Below are 21,466 nucleotides of genomic sequence, written 5' to 3'. Positions count from 1 at the left end.
AGAAGAAAATGTGGAAGAAAAGGCATTATAATTATAATAACGATAATTATCATGCCCGTTGGATGTTTGCAGCCGCGAGCTTAATCTGGGTGCATTTGTACGGAGCCTCTCTGATAACGGGCCATCTCAGAGAGTTTTAATGGTCTTATCGCGGTTTAAGCTGACCCTAGGCTGGCCTGGTCTAGCAAGGGTCGTACAAACAAAATGAATTATTTAAACAATTTAAATAAGAAATAGATATCGTACTCCTCCACAAGGTGAAGGACCGCACTGCGGCAGCGTCACGGGAGCACGTGCTACGCCCTAATTCAACAGGTTTAGGGGTGAGCGCTAAGTGAAACAGAGGAAAGAACTACTTGGTGGGTGTCGGCACCAGTATGTACAACGCTTTATAAGCGCCAAAAGTCCGACGAGGAAATCAAACCCCCGACGAAAAGGGGCCCCGGAGTAGCCAAACCCAGCTTACCTGAGGTAGCCAAGCGCCGGATTCTCATAGGAATCCTGGACCCTAGAAATGACCTTAGTGCCATCCCTAAATACCAGTGGCCGTAGATTAGGTTAGGTTATGTTTGGTGGTAGCTACCCTGGAAGGGAAGCTCACTTGGATAACATGAAGGTCCGTTGTGATACCACATACAATAAAATAAAATAACGGTTACGTAGATAAAGCTACTTAGAGAATCGTTGGGTATCAACGATAAAGTTCCGAATGATAACGATCTCAACCTTGGAAAAATCGTCGGGAGATTCAAGTGAGTCGCGACCGAAGTACCTTCGCATTGTTCTGGAAAAAGCTGGGCAATCAAGCATAAAGTGATGTTATATATTTCCACCTCATCATCCTCCATACGGCTGCAGCATGATGGAGTTTGCAGTATATTGAGAGGTACCGCATGGATACCTAGGAGACAGTGCCCTGTTAGAACGCCAATGACCATTGATAGGTGAGCCTTAGTACCATATCTGCCCTTGCAGTCTTAAGAAGAAACGACGAGAGACTGATTGGCCTGAAATCCTTAGGTGATACATGAGAGCTTCTGTCGGCCTTCGGAATGAAGATGACCGTAACCGTGTGCCAAGATTTCGGGATATAGTTCAGCCTGAGGCAGTTAGTGTAGATGATGGCCAACTAGCGGCAGGAAATCCCTAAAGACTTTTGAAGTTGCGCAGAAATTATGCTATTCGGGCGCGGAGACTTATAGGGCTTGAACGAACCTAACCAGTGGCCGTAGGTCCGTACGAATATTCCGCCGCGAGGTTCTGACACGGGATAGACACATACATCGAGGTTCCCGCAGAAGAAGCGGAGCACTCCGACGCAGAAAGCCTGGGCACGTATTACCTTCCGTGATCGAAACTCATTTTTTAAATCACAAGAGCTCTGAAATGGTATACAGCATGCGAGCTAGCGACAAACAGTACTCGTTAGTTCCTTAAATTATTATAATTTTTATTTTTATAATAATTTGAGTGAAAATGGTTTTCAGTCACTGATCGTAACACGTAATACGGGCCCTGGTGTCCGCCACGTCAAATTGTACAGGTGCTCTGTGCAATTTGTCGATGGAGGATACTCTGCTCGATACCAACGGAGATAATCACGATGTGACGGTGGTGGAGGCAGGGGAGTCTGAGCAAGCTCATGTTCATCCTAAAAGACCCCGGCTACAATTTCCACACTTGTAGAAGCACTGGACATTGCCTTATAGGTAGGCATGCAGACACGTTAGGAGCGCCTTATCGTCGACGCTGCAGGAGTTGTAAAGAGAATGAAGAGCAGGAAATGATGGTTCACCTCAGCTGCAACTGCCCGGAACTAAATGGCGTACGTCAGCGCTTTCTGGATGTTCCATTTCTAGATAATCTGAGCCAGGTTGTGGAGCATGACGTCAAGGATCTGGTATCATTTATCAGGTCCTCAAAAAGGTTCGAAGAGGAAAGGTAATGGTGTCTTTTCGTGGTATCGTAACAAATTTATCCAAATCATATACCATGGTTGCACAAAAAGTACAATAATTTTATACTAAATACAAATTTGATTCGATAAGGCTACTTACCCGCGATATTCAATATATTTATAAATAACTATGGCCATGCCCATCGCAATTAAAGCAAAATACCAAGATGTCATAAACATAATTGAAATGCACAATGTTAAACCAAGTAAAGACAATCCCCAATGATAAAACTTAAATCGTGGCCTCCAATTTGGTGTTCTCAACAATGTTTGTACAGCACATGCAAGATTTACAAATCCATAGCACATGAGGAAAAACATAGATAACAAAGGCGCTAACAAGTCAACATTTCCTTAAAAGATAAACAATATTTCTGTATTAAATACATATATGATTTATGACATTTTTGGTATCCGAGTTGTTAAGGAATGCATTCCATTTGGAAAATTATTCCTTTGAATGCAGCCACAGAGGATTGCAATACGTTTTCGTTAGTCTGGCATAATAAATGAAAAATTTTAGACACTAATCCTTTTTGTTATTCCGGAATAATTATATCTTTTATTCCGGACTAATTATACCTTCCTTTTTCTATTCCATGGACTGCAATACTGAGAGAAATGTATTCCGCAATACTTTTGCTTGTTTAGGTCTGGATTTTTGGTAGTTGGTTAAGCTAAGCTTGAACTAAGTTTGCTTAAACCCTAGGCTAACTTAAACTCCAGTTAAACTAAAGAGCAGTTTTTCATATACAGTTTAAGCTGCCTTTAAGGTAAGCATTTTTGTACGGCAACATAATTTGTAGATACAGCAACAGATAGATTTTGTTTACCCACCAAACTCGAAAAAAATATTTCTCCAGCCTTTTGAGATTTATCTATTCTCTGAAGTTGATATCCTTAACTATAGTTTAATCATGGCAGAGCGGCCGCTTAATCTCAGCTTAAACTTAAGTTAAAGTGCACTGAAAACACTGGCCGACAAAAGTTAACCAATATTCAGACCCAGAAACCAGACTATATATTTCCGAAAGTTTATGATGCGCTGAATCCAAATCTGGCCTCAGAATTGCTCTATCGGTTTCTAGGGGTTAGGGCTGTGTGTGACTTGGTACCCAGGGTTAGATAGTGTAGGGGTGCGGTGAGTTAGCACACTTATGGTGTAAGACAAAATTTTAAGAAAAATAAGACTCAATTCAAGAAAATTAGTAATCGACTGTATCATGTCTATGTTATCTCAATCGATTTTCAGGTGTAGGAAAATTTAGAAACATGAATATTTCAAAATGCGATATCTCAGCGGAAAAAAATGATATTTGGAAGGATAAGACTTCTACTTAAAGATGCCAGCCTATTACTTTGGTGAAAGAAAGCATCTGCAAGGCTACATAACCTCAAATATGGGCAAAAACGGTGTTTTTTCCACTTTTAGGTTAGTATATCTCGCAAACCAGAGCTGATAGAGCAATTTCGAGGCCAGATTTCGATTCATCGCATCAAAATCCTTCGAAAATATATAGTCCGGTTTCTGTCGGTCTGTGAAATCTGCAGAATAAGTCTGAGCGTAGTTTAACTAACAGAGTTGAACTGATACTAGAAAACAGGGCCTTTGAAAAAAAAAATACGAGTAAAAAGGGAATAAATTCCTCCAATGACTCAGCTACCCATGGCCTATTTTAGAAAATTATACTGTTCATTTTAGTTTAAACCGGCAAACTGGCGGAGTAAAGCTAACTTTTCTGTTTACTGTTGTTTTAATTCGCATTGAAAAACCGGGCCTCATAGTTAAAAAATTAGCTTTTTGGTTGTTGAGGTCACGTGGTCACTTTATATAAAAATAGCTGTGTTTTTCTACATATGCATATGTATATACTGTGACGAATATTACCATCTCTAAGGTTATTAAATAAAGGCACACAGACATTAAGCAAGCTACGTAAACACATTAATCATCATTTACCCACATACATACAAGGCAACGAAGAGTTAACTCACATACAGATGTAGTCATCGGTGGAAGTATTACTCACATATACACTCGCATACGCTGGTAGCGTATAGCTGGTAACCAAGGAGAAAATTCTAGCAGAAGAAACGTCTAGACATTTGGGCACAGAGTATAAAAGCAGCGGAAGCTGAGTAATCTGGATCAGTTGATTTAAGCACGCTATCAGTTGCGAAGTGAAGTTTAATTGCGAAGTACTTTCAAAGTAGTCTAATAAAGACCATTTTGTAATACAGAATATTTGAGTGTTTTATTCAACAGTTTAGCGATACGAACGTAAGCAGAAGGTTGCAATTAAGCGGAATTTCCCTAAATTCATTACAATACATTGGGCTGGGTCGATTTGTATGGACGAAAGTTAACCGATATCGCCCCATCGCTTTTTCGATTGTAACTGAGCTCAGGAAAAAAAGTTCCACTACGCAACCCCAAAAAAATAATTTTCGAGCCTGCGAAATTTCATTTTTTTTTTACTTTTTTCGACTTTGATTTTCAAGGGTTTTTTCAAGACCTACTAAAAAAAATTTCATTTGATTGTAAAATTTTCATGTATACCCTGTCCGGCCCAAAAATATCGGCTAAAAACCTTGTCGATAACAGTTTTTTGAAAAAAAAAAAAAAAATATTTTCAAAAAACTGTTATCGCCAACATTTTTAGTGGACCCAAGGCAGGGTATACATATGAAAAATTTTTTAATAGGTCATGAAAAAAACCTGAAAAAAGTAAAAAAAAATTTAATATCGCAGGATCGAAAATTATTTTTTTGGATATGCGTAGTGGAACTTTTCTTCCTGAGCCCAAATCCTATCGAAAAATCGATGGCGCGATATCGGTTAATGAATCGACCCAGTCTGATATACATATGGACTTAAACTGCTTAGTGTGTAACTTTACGCAGTATACATTATACTACTCAGTTGCGACTGAAATGTGTCTCTTCATTTTATCTCTACACTATTATCAACTTCTATAACCGAAAAGGGTGTGTGTCCACTGTCATCTCAACCGATTCAGTTATAGGTTATACATTGTGACCAACAGAGGTGCGTGTCTCCGTTAATAGGTCATGAAAAAAACCTGAAAAAAGTAAAAAAAAATTTAATATCGCAGGATCGAAAATTATTTTTTTGGATATGCGTAGTGGAACTTTTCTTCCTGAGCCCAAATCCTATCGAAAAATCGATGGCGCGATATCGGTTAATGAATCGACCCAGTCTGATATACATATGGACTTAAACTGCTTAGTGTGTAACTTTACGCAGTATACATTATACTACTCAGTTGCGACTGAAATGTGTCTCTTCATTTTATCTCTACACTATTATCAACTTCTATAACCGAAAAGGGTGTGTGTCCACTGTCATCTCAACCGATTCAGTTATAGGTTATACATTGTGACCAACAGAGGTGCGTGTCTCCGTTAATCAGCACAACCCGTTTTGTAGCGAGTTATTTCCATTGCCGCGAGTCTTATTAATAGTTGCCGCTAGATAGGTCTCCTAAACATTATCACAGTGATGATAAGTGTTTTTGTAAAAAAACAACACGGCTAATATATGATTATAATACTGTTACTGTTGCTATGCTGCTGGTAAATAAATGCTGCATAAAAACAGCAAAGCAAGCAGCGATTATTTCATACCTTTGTAAACAGCAGCTAAGCGAGGCTTTACATCAGCGAGATGTTTACTGCTTGAAGTACATGCTAAGACTGATTGACTGCTTGCTTTACTCAATCTCTGTTGCTGCGCTCACACGACATGTAAGTTTTCCCAAGCTGTACGAACCATTGTGGATGATAACTAAGTGTGATATCTACTGCATAGACGTCAAAATTCCAAAGTGATTGGATCACCTGATTTGCATTTGACTATCGCTGTCTCATTCTGTATTCCTTTCTATCACCCGCTGAAGATAGGCGCCCCCATATTGAACACCCTGTCAAAACGCTAAAAAGTAGCCTTATTGAACATCCTGTCAGGCATTTGACAGATAAGATATCACACTTAGTTATCATTCACAATGGTACGAAGCTCTCGATTGCACCACTGCCTTACATAAACTACAAAAATACATGTACATATACAGAAATATGAGATGCAGAAATGAGAAATAAATATGCAACTATTCGAGACGGCTGTTGGCGAACTGTTTAGACCCTAGGAAAAATAGGTGAACGTGGCAAACGGAGCGTATACAAGCAGCGCAGTCCAAGTGATGCTCAATCAGTTTGATTTTAACACGCTTTAAGTAAAATTTGTGTGTAATTTAATTGTGAAGTACTACTACCATAGTAGTGTTAGAAAGAACATTTTGCTATACTGAATATTTGAGTTATTTATTCTACAGTTCAGCGATTCATTATCGTTCGAAGGTGCAAAATAATCAAGAATATCTTGAAATTCTTAACAATACCATTATTCACTTTAGGAATGCATTTGAATTTGGTTATTCCATACGAGGAATGCTTTTAAATTTTTTATTCCACATGAGGAATGCAAATAGGAATAATTAGTCCGGACTAACAAAATTACTAAAAAAAGTACACATTATTCAAAAAAAAAAAAGGAATAAAGGATGCAAACAAAAAGTGCTATTCCATAAATGGGAATGCGTGGATTGCATACCGAGGTGATTGCATTCCTTAACAACTCTGTTAGGTATAATATTTTAACTTGCATTAAAAACTTATATTTACGTTAACTGACTTACCCAAAAGAATCCCACATTGGCATATTATAACAGTTAGAAGCAAAGCTCTTGTTGGCTCACCGCGTTTTGAGGAAACCGCAAAAGGCGATAAAAATGGTATAATTTCATCTTTTGCGATTGCTTGCAATAACCTTGGAGCACCAGTCAAACTTTGGAGGCCAGCTCCAAGTGTCGATAAGAATGAACCCACTAATATCACCCATTGGTTTGGCCATGCTATATTTGCTACGACTAATTTTCCGCCTATAGATTGTCCAAATCTAAAAAAATATAACAAATCAGTTATTTACATTGTGTTCTACCAAATGTTTTCGTTATACAATTCATTAAAGTTTTTTTTTTTTAATTAACAAAAATATGGAAAAGACAATAGTTTATAAAATTTGCAAAAAATTTGTAATACTCGTTTTTCTTTGTCGCATTTACAAATACATACTTGTCTCTTAAAAGAAGATTATCAACAGTTCCCGCAAATAACAAGACAGTAGATAAATATACTGAACTCGTTGTTAAAATAGCACATATGGTTCCGATTGGAATACTTTTTTGAGCGTCGGCCAAATCCCCAGATCTGTTAGATCCCGCCATTATACCTACAAATAAAAATGTTAATATAATTTATAAACAAAGATCGCAAACAGCGATACTAGCTAGCACTAAGTCGATATTAAGCAGCCACTCGTATGTACGTAAACAAATCAATTATCATTTACGCACATATGTATGTACAAACAAGGCGAGGGAGAGATACTCAAAAGCGCATATAGTCATCGGCCGAAGTAGTGCTCACACATACACACGCATATGACTATGAGAAACGCATAAACTACAAATATACATGCATATCGCTGGTAGCCAAGCAAGATATTATAGAAGGCGAAACCTCTAGACTTTTGTAGAAATATGCGAATGAAGCAATGGAGAGAATAAAAGCAACGCAAACTGAGTAATCAGTTGTGATTTAAGCACACTATTGTTTGTGAAGTATAAGTGTTATTGTGAAGTACTCTCAAAGTAGTCTAATAAAGACCATATTGCGTTATTGAATATTGGAGTTATTTATTCCACAGTTAAGCGATTCGAACGTTAGCAGAAGGTTTGGAATAAGCGGAATTTCACTAAACTCGGTACAGTGTTTATTTCTTTTCCTATACGTTGTGGCCCTATGAAACCAGGCTAATCATGCTCTTTTTGTGTTTGTGCAGTTGTTGATGAGCAGCGGTGAAGCGCCGATCAAATCATTAGCTGAGTGTTATACTTAAATTAATATAATAGAAACATATATGTATACATATACTAAATTAATTATTAAAAGAGGTGAGAACATTCTTTTTGATAGGAAGAAGGGAGTCTGACCTATCAAATGTGTTTGAGTGAGAGTTGAAATGATAGATTGCACGCCTTACACAATTTATTGAATGAATCTTCCGGCACATATCCCAAACAGCTTCACCTGAAAATTGTTTCTGGAGTTGCCAGATATACAAATATATTATCTAGTAAAATTTTCAAGAAGTGATTTACTTCAAAATAAAATCTACATAAAAACCGACCGACCTAAAGCTATTTTGGGGCTTTGAACTGAACCTCGAATCGAACCGTATTTATTTGAAAATTCGAAAACCGAACCAAAAAGCACCCAAAAGAAATGGTCCAAATAAAATAACTGAATGGATTCAAAATTTAATTCATTGCCCACTTTGCCTTAAAACTTATTTAAGCAGTTAACAAAAATTAAGTTATAGTGCTGTGTTTGTCTAATTTTTTCGTTCGACCTTCTTCCATAGAAAAATATTAATGTCAGTTTTTTATTATTAGTATATTAAATTGTTCCTGAGATGGTCGGGCTAGTAACTTAATGGTGCTTGTTGCCGGAACAATCGATAACACTCCCCAAAACCTTCGGGGAGTATCGTTATCGCTACAACAACAAAATATTTTTTTTAATTTTAGTCTGTTAGAAAGTGAAATTATACCTTAGGTTAAGTTGAACTGGCAGGTCGGTGAGGATCTCACAAAGACTGAATGTGTCTAAAGTGTTACCTATCCTGTTTGTTGCTTCTAGATCTAATAGCTGTGTCACTAATAATATTTGCATTCATAGTTTGGCAAGGGCAGCACACAAGAGTAGTCTTTACCTCCTGAAACCCTGAATTTCTACATCTGCTATTTTTGTCGACGCCTAATTTAAAAGCATTTGACGCTTTCCAAAATATACATCATTATTTTTAGTGAAAAGACCTTCACATGATATGCAACACTTTAAAGCCCCGCGGCAGGTTCGACGACTTTTCTACTTGGTCGATCTTATTATTTCTATCATCTTCGGTGCAGGTACGATATCAGTAATATTGGCTGCGCTCATTAGTAAACGCTTTGTTCTTCACCAACAGGTCTGCAGATGGAATGTTACGAATAACATACTTTCCAGGAATCCGGGTTTTTTTTTCAGGGTTCCCGTTATGATAAGCAATGATAGCCTGCATTTCTTGAGGTATGTTCTTTTTGTTTGGGGCTTTCCACTAAATTTTTGCAAAGTTTTTCCTGCAGGGTCAGTCCACCTAGCTAAGGCTTATTCCGGACTTAATACCTCTTAATAAACAGGCCTAGACCCGTCTTATCCGCATTGGCGGTCTACCAGACATTAGATGTCGCTAACGACACATGCAACGCCTTCTGCATGGGCCGTAGGTTTGACGGATACCTCGTTGAACCGTCTGAGCAGTTGGTCGTTAACCAGCGTCCGCGGCAGAGATGATAATACCCTCCCGCGGCGCGCCTACGAATTCTGAGTTCGTGGCTTGATACAGACGATACATATTGTTAAGTCTTGATGTATTTCGATGAAATTAAGACCATTCATGATCGCCTGTAAACAGCAGCTTAGCGAACATATGGTTTTACATCAGTGTGATATTTACTGCTTGAAGTACAAGCTAAGACTTATTGACTGCTTGCTTTACTCCATCTCTGTTGCTGCGCTCACACGACATGTAAGTTTCCCAAGCTGTACAAAGCTCTAGATTGCACCGCTGCCTAACATAAACTTCAAAGATACATGTACATGTACAGCCAAAATAATATCAGATGCAGAAATGAGAAATAAATATGCAACTATTCGATACGGCTGTTGGCGAACTGTATAGACCCTGGGAGAAATAGGTGAACGTGGCAAACATTGTTAAAATCCCCGTCAATGACATCTTATATCTGAAAAGTAATTCAATCACAAGTTCAATCAATAACAGTGATTCATTTGACTCCAGCATTCGATTTCTCATTGGAAACATTTTGTACGATTTTATCATTTACTACAAAAGGGCTGAACCATTTGGAATGAACCGGTTCGACTTTCTCGGGTGGTTTGTAGCCCTGCTTAAAAAGTTAGATTTGTGCAATGATTCCGTGAAGAATGAAAGCACATCGTGGGAAATTGCTCGGCGAATCCGGTACTCAAAGAAAAATACCCAGAACTAGTAGAGGAGGAACGCACTCTCCCTAGGGAAACGCCGTTACTCTAGCTCAACTTCGATCTGGGTACTGTAACAGGTTAAAAATTCTTACCAATCCAGAATCAACCCCGGCATACAAAATGTATGTCCTGCTTGCAATGTGTCCCCAAATGACACCAACCATCCCCTCAATTGTAATGTGGAACCAATGCCTCTAACACCCCTCTCATTATGGTCCACCACTGTTGAAACAGCAAGTTTCTTTGGACTCCCCTTAGAGGACATTGATGACAATTTGTGATTGATCGCACCTATTGGATGGGGCGAAGCACTGCTACAACAACAACATCATCGTTGGAAAATCGTATTATTGGAAAAATTACATTCAAAACTGAATCAACAACTTGATCCTCTGATAATCAGAACCTTAATCCGTTTGTTTCAACAATGCAACGTACAATTTCTTTCTCCTTTAAAGTGCGTGCCAAGTAAACGGCGCGGCATGTAGCGGCAGACTTTTTTGCCTATTTTATCAACATTGCCACTTAAGACCTGTCGCGTAGTGCTGCAGCCGCTAAGAATATTTTGCCGCGTAGTGAAGTGCAGCTTAATGTGTCCATAGCTTTAGTGGAGGATTAATAGAAAACTCATACTAATTTATCTGTTTTGGATTTTTACCTGTTACCGAAGGGAAAAATATTCCAATTAGCAATGTAAATGATGTTGTAATATCAGCCACAACTTGATTATATGTTGAAGGTGCCATATTTTCTATATCTACTGCATTTTTTCCATATGAAATTAATTGGCCTTTCTGTAAAAAAATAAATTAATACATTTTCTTGGATGTAGATTACAGTGGGACAGTCCTCATAAGATATAAAATAGTAACAAAATACTGCTATTAAAAAAATTTAAAGCTTAAGTGCGGTATCCATAGAAGAAAGTTAAATTTTCCCCTCGTAAGCCAAAGTTGAAGTTTTTTTATTTGAAAATATGCATTTTCTCTTATATATGTACAAAAGTATATATGTATGTAAGGTATAACAAGTTATATATTCATCGATAGGTTTTCTCAAGGAGCAGTAAAGGTCATTAAAAAACCAGCTGGCAAACGAACTCAGATTTGATATCGCGATCAAATGAACGAAGAGTGTGCTTATAGTTGTAAGCAGGTAGCCAGAACTTTTTCAGAAAATAGGCTAGATGGACACAAAATAAAATTTTTGTAAGGCTTAATGGCACCACACACATTTAGAACAAGAAAATTTAGAAGTTTAACAAGGCAGAGACACTATCCTTGCCAAATTATATAGACTGAGTGAATATAATCAAAATCGGTAAAGAACCACGCCCACTTTTCCTAAACGTCTAACCTTAAAAAAGTTTTCAGTAACTCTATAGTACTTAACTACTGTAACGAATTCTGGGGATTTCTGCTATTTATGCACCTTCTGCTAACGTTCGAATCGCTAAACTGTTGAGTTAATCACTCCAATATTCAGTATTGCAAACTGGACTTTATTAGATTTCTTTGGGAGTAGTACTTCACAATTATACGTCACAAGCAATAGCGTGTTTAAATCAAAACTGAATAGTCATGCCTCAGCTTGCGCTACTTTTTACTCTCTGTTGCCTCGTCTGCATATTTCTACTAAGGTCTAGACGTTTCGCCTTCTAGAATAGTTCTATCTCCTACCTGGTTATTTCTATATAAAAAATAAAAAAAAAAATAAAAAATGTAAGGCGCGATAACCTCCGAAGAGATCTAAGGTCGAGCTTCTCTTTGAATTCGCGTCGTGCTCCTCTTATTTTCCCTACAAATTGGCCGGAAGGTACCTACATGTTTTATGCCGACTACGAACGGCATCTTCAAGGCAGACGAGTTTTCCCTGAGAGCTTTTCATGGCAGAAATACACCCGGAGCGCTTACCAAACACTTCTTCTAATTGAAAAACCTTATTTCTAAAATTTTGATGTTGCTTTGCCCGGGGTGTGAACCCAGGGCATATGGTGTGGTAGGCGGAGCACGCTACCATCACACCACGGTGGCCGCTGGTATATTTTTAGTCTCTGTTTATCTTATATCCATATGCAAGTGTATGTGTTAGTAACTAGTTCGGCTGATGATTACATGTGTTTGTGAGTATCTCTTCGTTGCCTTGTATGTATGTGTGTAAATGATGATTGCTTTGTTCATGTACACAAGAGTGGTAGCTTGCTTTATTATTGATTTCCCTTAATTACTAACAGCTTAGGTTGAACTGGCCAGTCCATGAGGACCTCACATAAACTGAATAAGTCCGTAGCGTTTCTAACAGCTTAGAGATGCTAAAATTCGCCACATTACGTTTAACTGATATTCTACCTCAGTAGTGATATGGCTGAGCTAAGAACAAAACTTAAACAAATTTTGAAAATGCTTATTTGTTGCTCTTTCCAAAATACTTTTAATGTGCAATAAGTCGAACAAGAATCTCCCAATCCGAACTAATTTTTTTTCATAGCTACAACTGTTTGCTCTCAAAATTAACGAATTTAGTTCAGAATATAACCAAAGATATATTATTGCGCAGCCTTATAACACTAAAAACCTCACAAAGCAAACAACAGTGTTTCAAGTGCACAGCCGAGTATGTAATGTTCGGTTTCACCCGAACTTAGACTTTCTTACTATTTTTTACACAAGTTTTCTTTTGTTGAAAATAGCTCTACAAATTTGATTTCTTGACGAAAACCTCGGTTGAATTAACCATAATGCGATCAGTTTTGGTGAATGTCTGTCGCACGTAAATAAACCGATATTAGGTTGATGCTGCCTTTCATAATGCTAATATTATCTGTTCTTAAGCCCCTAAAATTTTTAACATTTTCATTGAACGTTCTTGAATATACGTATTGTGGCGAATTTTAGCATCAATAAGCTGTTAGTAAATAAAGGCACAACAACAATAAAGCAAGCTGCCACTCTCATGTGCATGTACAATAATTTAATTCATTTACACACGTACATAAAACGTGACGAAGAATAACTCACGCATACACATGTTGTCAGTTAGTTGTTCACACATACACACGCATATATGTAGCTCAATTACCAAGCAGGAGATACAGCAGTTCTAGAAGGCGAAACGTCTAGACTTTAGTAGAAATATGCGAATGAAGCAACGGAGAGTATAAAAGCAGCGCAAGGTGAGTAGTCAGGAATCAGTTTTGATTTAAACACGCTGTCGTGAAGTACGTCATATTGAAGTATAATTGTATTACTCCCAAGTAGACTAAATAAAGACCATTTGCAATTCTGAACATTGGGGTGATTTATTCAACAGTTTAGCGATTCGAACGTTAGCAGAAGGTTTGGAATAAGTGGAATTTCCCTATATTCGTTAAAATATATACAATGGCCATGTTTTTCTACATGTATTTAAGTCTACGTTTGCGGGTAAAAAAACGCTTATCATCACTTAGACAATGTTTAGGAGTCATCAATTCAAACGTCCAAGGATTTCGTGGGCATTTTTTTCAGGGATAATTACATACCTCTTTTTAAATACAAAATTTTCAAGTTTGGCTTACAAAAATATAAAAAAAAATTCTTCAGCGTTTTCTTGTGATCTGGATACCGCGCTTTATGTTGAAATTTTGAGGTGATCTTTTCCACCCTGATCTTTTCGAGCTATCTAGTATGCACATATGTACATGCATACATATAAAACACAGGTCATACAAAGATCATACAAAAATAATACTTTCTAAATAAGTATAGGACTTACTTCCAAAAATGATGGAAAAATATTTTCGTAAAACACTCCACTAGATAAGCCTCTGATACCCTTAACTCTAGAAACATTATTAGCTGAAAAACAAAAATAAATTATTTACATACATATACATGAAAACATATGTAGCATAAATTTCTTTTTTGTATTTTAAACTTACTTTTAAAATATTCGTCACATCCATTTTCATTGCAAAAGATATCCGCCAGAAATGGATCGCTTTTAGTGCAATTTTCTATTGGAATATCTTTGAGTAAACGTTTTCCAAGCACACACATACTAAATAAATTAAAATAATTATATTAAAATAAAAAGCGTATGTACATTGAGTTATTAGATTTAGATTGATCTTACTAAAGTTTTTCACTTCCATTAATATTGTCGAATATGCCAATATATACCGCTATGATGGAGAATATGACACAGGCCAAAGCAACCGCTGCGAATTTATTAACAAATTTTACACCCAAAAACACGATAAGACCTTAAATAAATTTTTTATGTTAGGACTCAATATTAGACTATTAATATTTGTAAGCTTTTCGAATAGTCACCCATAACGCATAAGAGCAGTGTGCCATAAACTCTAAAGTTGTTGTACATAGCATCCGCGTCTTTGGTAAAATCGCCAAAAATTGAGGCCCAAGGCGCCATATATGTCTATATATTGTTATTACAAATTTAACTTTATATTAAATGTTTTCTTTTAGGAAGTATGTACATATATATTGTGACGAATATTATGATCACTAAGCGATACTACCATCACTAAGCCGATACTAAGCAGCCACTCGTTTGTACGTAAACAAATCAATCATCATGTACACACATACATACAAGGCAGCAGAAAAGAACCCACAAACACATGTCATCATCAGCCGAAGTAGTACTCACATATGCACACGCGAATGGATACAAACTACAAATATACATGTATATGGCTGGTCTTTTCGATATTGGACTCTAACAAACTGGAGGCGAGGAGAGATACAAACAAATTATCACTGAACCTAAACGACATGAAATGACTTATGCCACCTTCAAAATAAACGGCTCATATACACCCATACATACAAGGCAGCAGAGAGATACTCACAAACGCATGTCATCATCAGCCGAAGTAGTACTCACATATACACACGCATATGGATACAAACTACAAATATACATGTATATAGCTGGTAACCAAGCATGAAGTTGACGAAATTACTAGACCTTAGTAGAAATGGGTTAACGAGGAAACCGAGAGTATAAAAGCAGCGCAACATTACTGAGCGGTTTGATTTAAACACGCAATTAGTTGTGCCGTAAGAGTTATTGTGAAATACACTCAAAGTAGTCTAATAAATACCATTTTACATTATTGAACATTGGAGTTATTTATTCAACAGTTTAGCGATTCGAACGTTAGCAGAAGGTTTGGAATAAGGGGAATTTCACTAAATTCGTTACAATATATAGTTTGATGAAAAACAAGCTTAGCACATAATCCTTACCAATACGATCTCGACAGCTCCTACAATATACATAGCTGCTGCCAGAGTTGTCCCTGTATAAAAGAGCATTCCTACAGCACCTCCAAATTCGGGTCCAAGGGATCTAATTACCAGAAAGTTACACAAAATTCGAAAAAAACAAATAAATATACATATGACACATTACCTCGAAATCATAAAATAGCTTCCACCCGCCGGTACTACCCCGTTCGTGGCAATTGCTGACATGGAGATAGCCGTTAGCATGGTCTGTTAGATATCGAAACACAATTTATAGTTAACAAACGTATTATTAAATAAAAAGAAAGTGTAGTTAAATAGGTACCATAATGCGATAATAATAATAAAGGGTAGGTACGTACTTATATTAGAGCGTACCAAGAAAATACAAATTAAAAATTTCTCGATTAAAGCACAGTATCAAATCGCAAGAAAAGAAAAAGTCCATACAAAAACCCTCAAGAAATTCTCTTAAAAAATTTCGTTTGTCAAGTAATATCCACCACTTAAGAAAACTCATACGCTTTTTGGTACTTCTTTTTAAATATTTTTTAGCAAACGTACACAGGGGAGCCCTCAGGGTAGATTCAGTTAGTGTGAGTTTTAAAATGTAAACTTTTTTATTATAATTTGTATGAAAAAATAAAAACTTACATTTTAAAACCCACACTAACTGCATACACATGGCCAAGTTAATCCTCAACGGGGCCCAGGCAATCATCAATTTGGGGGCCCTTTTTTCAAGTCCGTTCCCTTCTTTTTTCGTTTAAAAACACAAACTTCTATTATAAAAGTTTTATTACCCCTTTAGAATTGGCTGAAAGTTTTTCTTCTTTTTCTAGCTTACGAAAGACGTTTTTCAGAATTTTTTCAAATTTTTTCATCCAACTCAAAAAAAGTAATGAATTTAAAAAAAAACACCGTTTTTGTTTTCAATATGCTATAACTTTTTCAAAAATTGACCGTTTGGGATCTTTTTTTAATTGTTTTTAACTGTACTTTTCGGAAAAAATACAAACAAATTTTTAAAGTTTTTTTTTTGTAATTTTTCAGTTTTTCAAGATTTTTCGAATTTCGCCATTTTTTTTTTTTTTTTCATAAAAAACTTCAATCAATTCTGCAATCATCCCCACTAATCCCGGAGTGGGCCGATTATTTTTTTTTTTTTATTTAATTGAAAAAAAACTTTAAACATTTTTTTGTATTTGTATTTGTTCCGAAAAGTACATTTAAAAACAAATTTTTTTAAAAAAAAAAGATCCCAAACGGTCAATTTTTGAAAAAGTTATAGCATTTTGAAAAATATTTTCTTTCACTCTCTAGAATTTTATGTTTGTAAGAAAATTTTAGAATTCTTTTTCATTTTTCGGGGGCCCCCTATTTTACCTATTCTGCCTACTTGTTAATCCGCTCCTGTGCATACAGTCCTGGTTTCTCCAAGAAATATATGTGCGTCTCATTATTTCTTGAGCGACGACCCTGTACGAGCACAGTCGGTTAAATACGATGGACAACAGTAACTGTATATATGACCTTTTTGAATGGAATTAGCCATTCTATTTGAGCACAAGTCTGCTTTTTATCTTGTTTAGTGTATTCTCTTTAACTTAAATGTATTTTCAATTTTAATATGTTAATTTTTACAAATTTTTTTCTAATGCATTGCTGCATCTGATTTTCATCTCTTGCTGGGAAGTGACGCCACTTCAAGAAGATCAGAGCGGTAAATAAAATGTCAAAATTACTTGGCTGCTGCTATTTTTCACACAAGAGATACATATGTACATTAGGGCGGGTCAAAGTGTATGGAGAAAAAACTTCAGGTGCACATCCAGTTTCTGAATCTATGGGTCATACTGAGTAATATTGTCCACGGGACCATAGGTATGAAATGAATTTCGAGCCTCTCTAATTTTGTTAGAAAATAGCTCAAATTATTTTCTAAAAAAAATATTAATAAAAATTAAAAAAAAAATATTTTCTAACAAAATTAGGGAGGCTCGAAATTCATTTCAGACCTATGGTCCCATTCTGGATAGGAAGCTATTATGGAGTGACCATATAGTGGAGCGATCCAAGAAGGCAGCAGCAGCGCTGTTCCCCTGCAAGAGGGCAATTGGCACCTCCTGGGGATTCTCCCCTAAGGTGGCCCACTGGATTTAAAAACCATTGTTCGCCCAATTCTTCTTTATGGTGCCTTGGTCTGGTGGCCTGCACTAGCTAAAAGTACCTATCTTAAAATGCTTCAGAAGGTGCAACGGAGTTCAGAGCTCTGCATTACCGGGGCTCTCGGCTCCGCCCCGTCTGAAGCACTCAACACAATGTTATACCTTCTACCTCTTGACCTGGTGGCGAAGGAAATAGGTGTTAATGAGTATTTTAAAAGGGAGTGGGCCTTAGTTCTATAGGTGGACGCCTTTTCGAGATATCGCCATAAAGGTGGGCCAGGGGTGACTCTATAATTTGTTTGTACGATATGGTTATTAAATGAAAGGTGTTAATGAGTATTTTAAAAGCGCGTGGGCCTTAGTTCTATAGGTGGACGCCTTTTCGAAATATCGCCATAAAGGTGGACCAGGGGTGACTCTGTAATTTGTTTGTACGTTATGGGTATTAAATGAAAGGTGTTAATGAGTATTTTAAAAGGGCGTGGACCTTAGTTCTATAGGCGGACGCCTTTTCGAGATATCGCCATAAAGGTGGACCAGGGGCGACTCTAGAATGTGTTTGTACGATATGGGTATCAAATGAAAGGTGTTAATGAGTATTTTAAAAGTGCGTGGGCCTTAGTTCTATAGGTGGACGCCTTTTCGAGATATCGCCATAAAGGTGGACCAGGGGTGACTCTATAATTTGTTTGTACGATATGGGTATTAAATGAAAGGTGTTAATGAGTATTTTAAAAGGGCGTGGGCCTTAGTTCTATAGGTGGACGCCTTTTCGAGATATCGCCATAAAGGTGGACCAGGGGTGACTCTATAATTTGTTTGTACGATATGGGTATTAAATGAAAGGTGTTAATGAGTATTTTAAAAGGGCGTGGGCCTTAGTCCTATAGGTGGACGCCTTTTCGAGATATCGCCATAAAGGTGGACCAGGGGCGACTCTAGAATTTGTTTGTACGATATGGGTATCAAATGAAAGGTGTTAATGAGTATTTTAAAAGGGAGTGGGCCTTAGTTCTATAGGTGGACGCCTTTTCGAGATATCGCCAAAAAGGTGGACTAGGGGTGACTCTAAAATTTGTTTGTACGATATGGGTATCAAATGAAAGGTTTTAACGAGTATTTTAAAAGGTAGTGGGACTTAGTTCTATAGGTGGACACCTTTTCGAGATATCGTTATAAAGGTGGACCAGGGTTGACTCTATAATGCGTTTGTACAATATGGGTATCAAACGAAAGGTGATAATGAGTATTTTAAAAGGGAGGGGGCCTTAGTTCCATAGGTGGACGCCCGCTTTTTCGAGATATCGCCATAAAGGTGGACCTGGGGTGACTCTATAATGTGTTTGTACGATATGGGTATCAAATAAAGGTATTAATGAGGGTTTTAAAAGGGAGTGGTGGTAGTTGTATATGTGAAGGCGTTTTCCAGATATCGACCAAAATGTGGACCAGGGTGACCCAGAACATCATCTGTTGGATACCGCTAATTTATTTATATATGTAATACCACGAACAGTATTCCTGCCAAAAGATTTCAAGGGTTTTTTATTTCGCCCTGCAGAACTTTTTCATTTTCTTCTACTTAATATGGTAGGTGTCACACCGATTTTACAAAGTTTTTTTCTAAAGTTATATTTTGCGTCAATAAACCAATCCAATTACCATGTTTCATCCCTTCTTTCGTATTTGGTATAGAATTATGGCATTTTTTTCATTTTTCGTAATTCTCGATATCGAAAAAGTGGGCGTGGTCATAGTCGGATTTCGGCCATTTTTTATACCAATGCAAAGTGGGTTCGGATATGTACGTGAACTGAGTTTAGTAAAGATATATAGATTTTTGCTCAAGTTATCGTGTTAATGGCCGAGCGGAAGGACATACGGTCTACTGTGTATAAAAACTGGGCGTGGCTTCAACCGATTTCGTCCTTTTTCACAGAAATAAGTTATCGTCCTAGAATCTAAGCCCCTACCAAATTTCACAAGGATTGGTAAATTTTTGATAGACTTATGGCATTAAAAGTATTCTAGACAAATTAAATGAAAAAGGGCGGAGCCACGCCCCTTTTGAAATTTTCTTTTATTTTTGTATGTTGTTGCACCATATCATTACTGGAGTTGAATGCTGACATAATTTACTTATATACTGTAAAGATATTAATTTTTTTGTTAAAATTTTACTTTAAAAAAAATTTTTTTTTTAAAGTGATGTGGTCGTTCTCCGATTTTGCTAATTTTTTTTATTAACCATACATATAGTAATAGGAGTAACGTTCCTGCCAAATTTCATCATGATATCTTCAACGACTGCCAAATTACAGTTTGCAAAATTTTAAATTACCTTCTTTTAAAAGTGGGCGGTGCAACGCCAGTTGTCCAAAATCTTACTAATTTTCTATTCTGCGTCATAAGTTCAACTCACCTACCAAGTTTCATCGCTTTATCTGGGTTTGGTAATGAATTATCGCACTTTTTCGGTTTTTCGTAATTTTCGATATCGAAAAAGTGGACGTGGTTATAGTCCGATATCGTTCATTTAAATAGAGATCTGAGATGAGTGCTCAGGAACCTACAAAACAAATTTTATCAAGATACCTCAAAATTTACTCAAGTTATCGTGTTAACGGACGGACGGACGGACATCGCTCAATCAAATTTTTTTTTCGATCCTGATGATTTTGATATATGGAAGTCTATATCTATCTCGATTCCTTTATACCTGTACAACCAACCGTTATCCAATCAAAGTTAATATACTCTGTGAGCTCTGCTCAACTGAGTATAAAAACAATTGTATAAGGCAATATGAGCATGTCTCGCTAAATAAATACAGATATTAAAATTGATATAATAGTGAACAGCGGAAGTACTGCTTATAAAAGCAATGCTATTAATCCAATATTACTAAGCTTTCGATAGCGCGCCTATTAGTATTCCACACAATTAGGATAAAAAATAGAATTAGATAGTATGTCCTTATGGTTTATAAAGTAATAGCAACAAAAAGGCAATACTGAGAAACCAATTTCAAAGCGAGCAGCGGGGAATTCATATCGCTGAATGGATAAAGGCATCTGCCTTTACACTAGTATTAAGTATGAATGTTGGAGATTACGAGTTCAATACTCAGCTCCCGAAAAGCCAGTTGAAGAAGAAGTGAAATTCAGAAACATGTCATAGTAACCATCGCCGTTTGTAAACTTTGTAATTTTTCTCTAACATCAATAGTAAATGTTTTTCATTCACTTAGATAATTTTTCTCTACCCTCCCTTGTTGGTTGGTTTTACAAGTATAAAGGAATCAATATGGATATAGACTTCCATATATCAAAATCATCAGTACCGAAAAAAAATTTGATTGAGCCATGTCCATCCATCCGTCTGTCCGTTAACACGATAACTTGAGTAAATATTGAGATATCTTCAGAATAGATTGGTATTGAAAACGCCCACTTTTTATATATATAACATTTTGGAAAACACAAAAAACCTGATTATTTAGTAAATAATACACCTAGAATGTTGAAATTTGACGTGTTGATTGATATTGAGACTCCTAATAAAAAAATTGAAAACAATTTTTAAAATAGGCGTGGCACCGCCCACTTGTGATAAAATCAGTTTTACATATATTATTAATCATAAATCCAAAATCATTAAACCTATCGTAACAAAATTCGGCAGAGAGGTTGCACTAACTATAAGGAATGCTTTGAAGAAAAATTAACGAAATCGGTTAGGGACCACGCCCACTTTTATATAAAAGATTTTTAAAAGGGTCGTGGACGAATAAAATAAGCTATCTCTTTCATTTCCCAAGTGGATTTATAACAATAAATAGGAAAAGCTTGAAATTTTAAAAAATGGACACGGCACCGCCCCTTTTTTGGCTAAGC

General features: G+C 36.6%; 1 protein-coding gene across 10 annotated transcripts in view; it reads right to left on the bottom strand.

The window, feature by feature from the left end:
- The window catches only part of kcc (solute carrier family 12 member kcc), a 95,551-nt gene that overhangs the window by 22,762 nt on the left and 51,323 nt on the right, over positions 1-21,466 (bottom strand). For 9 of the 10 annotated variants that reach the window (XM_067770814.1, XM_067770804.1, XM_067770805.1 and 6 more), the window contains 10 exons: positions 15,569-15,651; positions 15,403-15,505; positions 14,461-14,566; positions 14,261-14,390; positions 14,067-14,185; positions 13,901-13,983; positions 10,806-10,941; positions 7,112-7,268; positions 6,676-6,935; positions 2,058-2,310 (listed from right to left, as the gene is read on the bottom strand). In XM_067770814.1, the coding sequence (XP_067626915.1) occupies positions 2,058-2,310; positions 6,676-6,935; positions 7,112-7,268; positions 10,806-10,941; positions 13,901-13,983; positions 14,067-14,185; positions 14,261-14,390; positions 14,461-14,566; positions 15,403-15,505; positions 15,569-15,651 (1,430 nt within the window). The remainder of the gene's footprint in view (positions 1-2,057; positions 2,311-6,675; positions 6,936-7,111; positions 7,269-10,805; positions 10,942-13,900; positions 13,984-14,066; positions 14,186-14,260; positions 14,391-14,460; positions 14,567-15,402; positions 15,506-15,568; positions 15,652-21,466) is intronic. The other variant, XM_067770815.1, reaches the window with a different exon arrangement.

This window comes from Eurosta solidaginis, chromosome 3 (genome assembly GCF_040869045.1).
Source record: "Eurosta solidaginis isolate ZX-2024a chromosome 3, ASM4086904v1, whole genome shotgun sequence".
NCBI classification, from domain to species: domain Eukaryota; kingdom Metazoa; phylum Arthropoda; class Insecta; order Diptera; family Tephritidae; genus Eurosta; species Eurosta solidaginis.
Note: the sequence above shows the minus strand (reverse complement) of the source record. Positions and strands in the feature narration are given on the sequence as shown.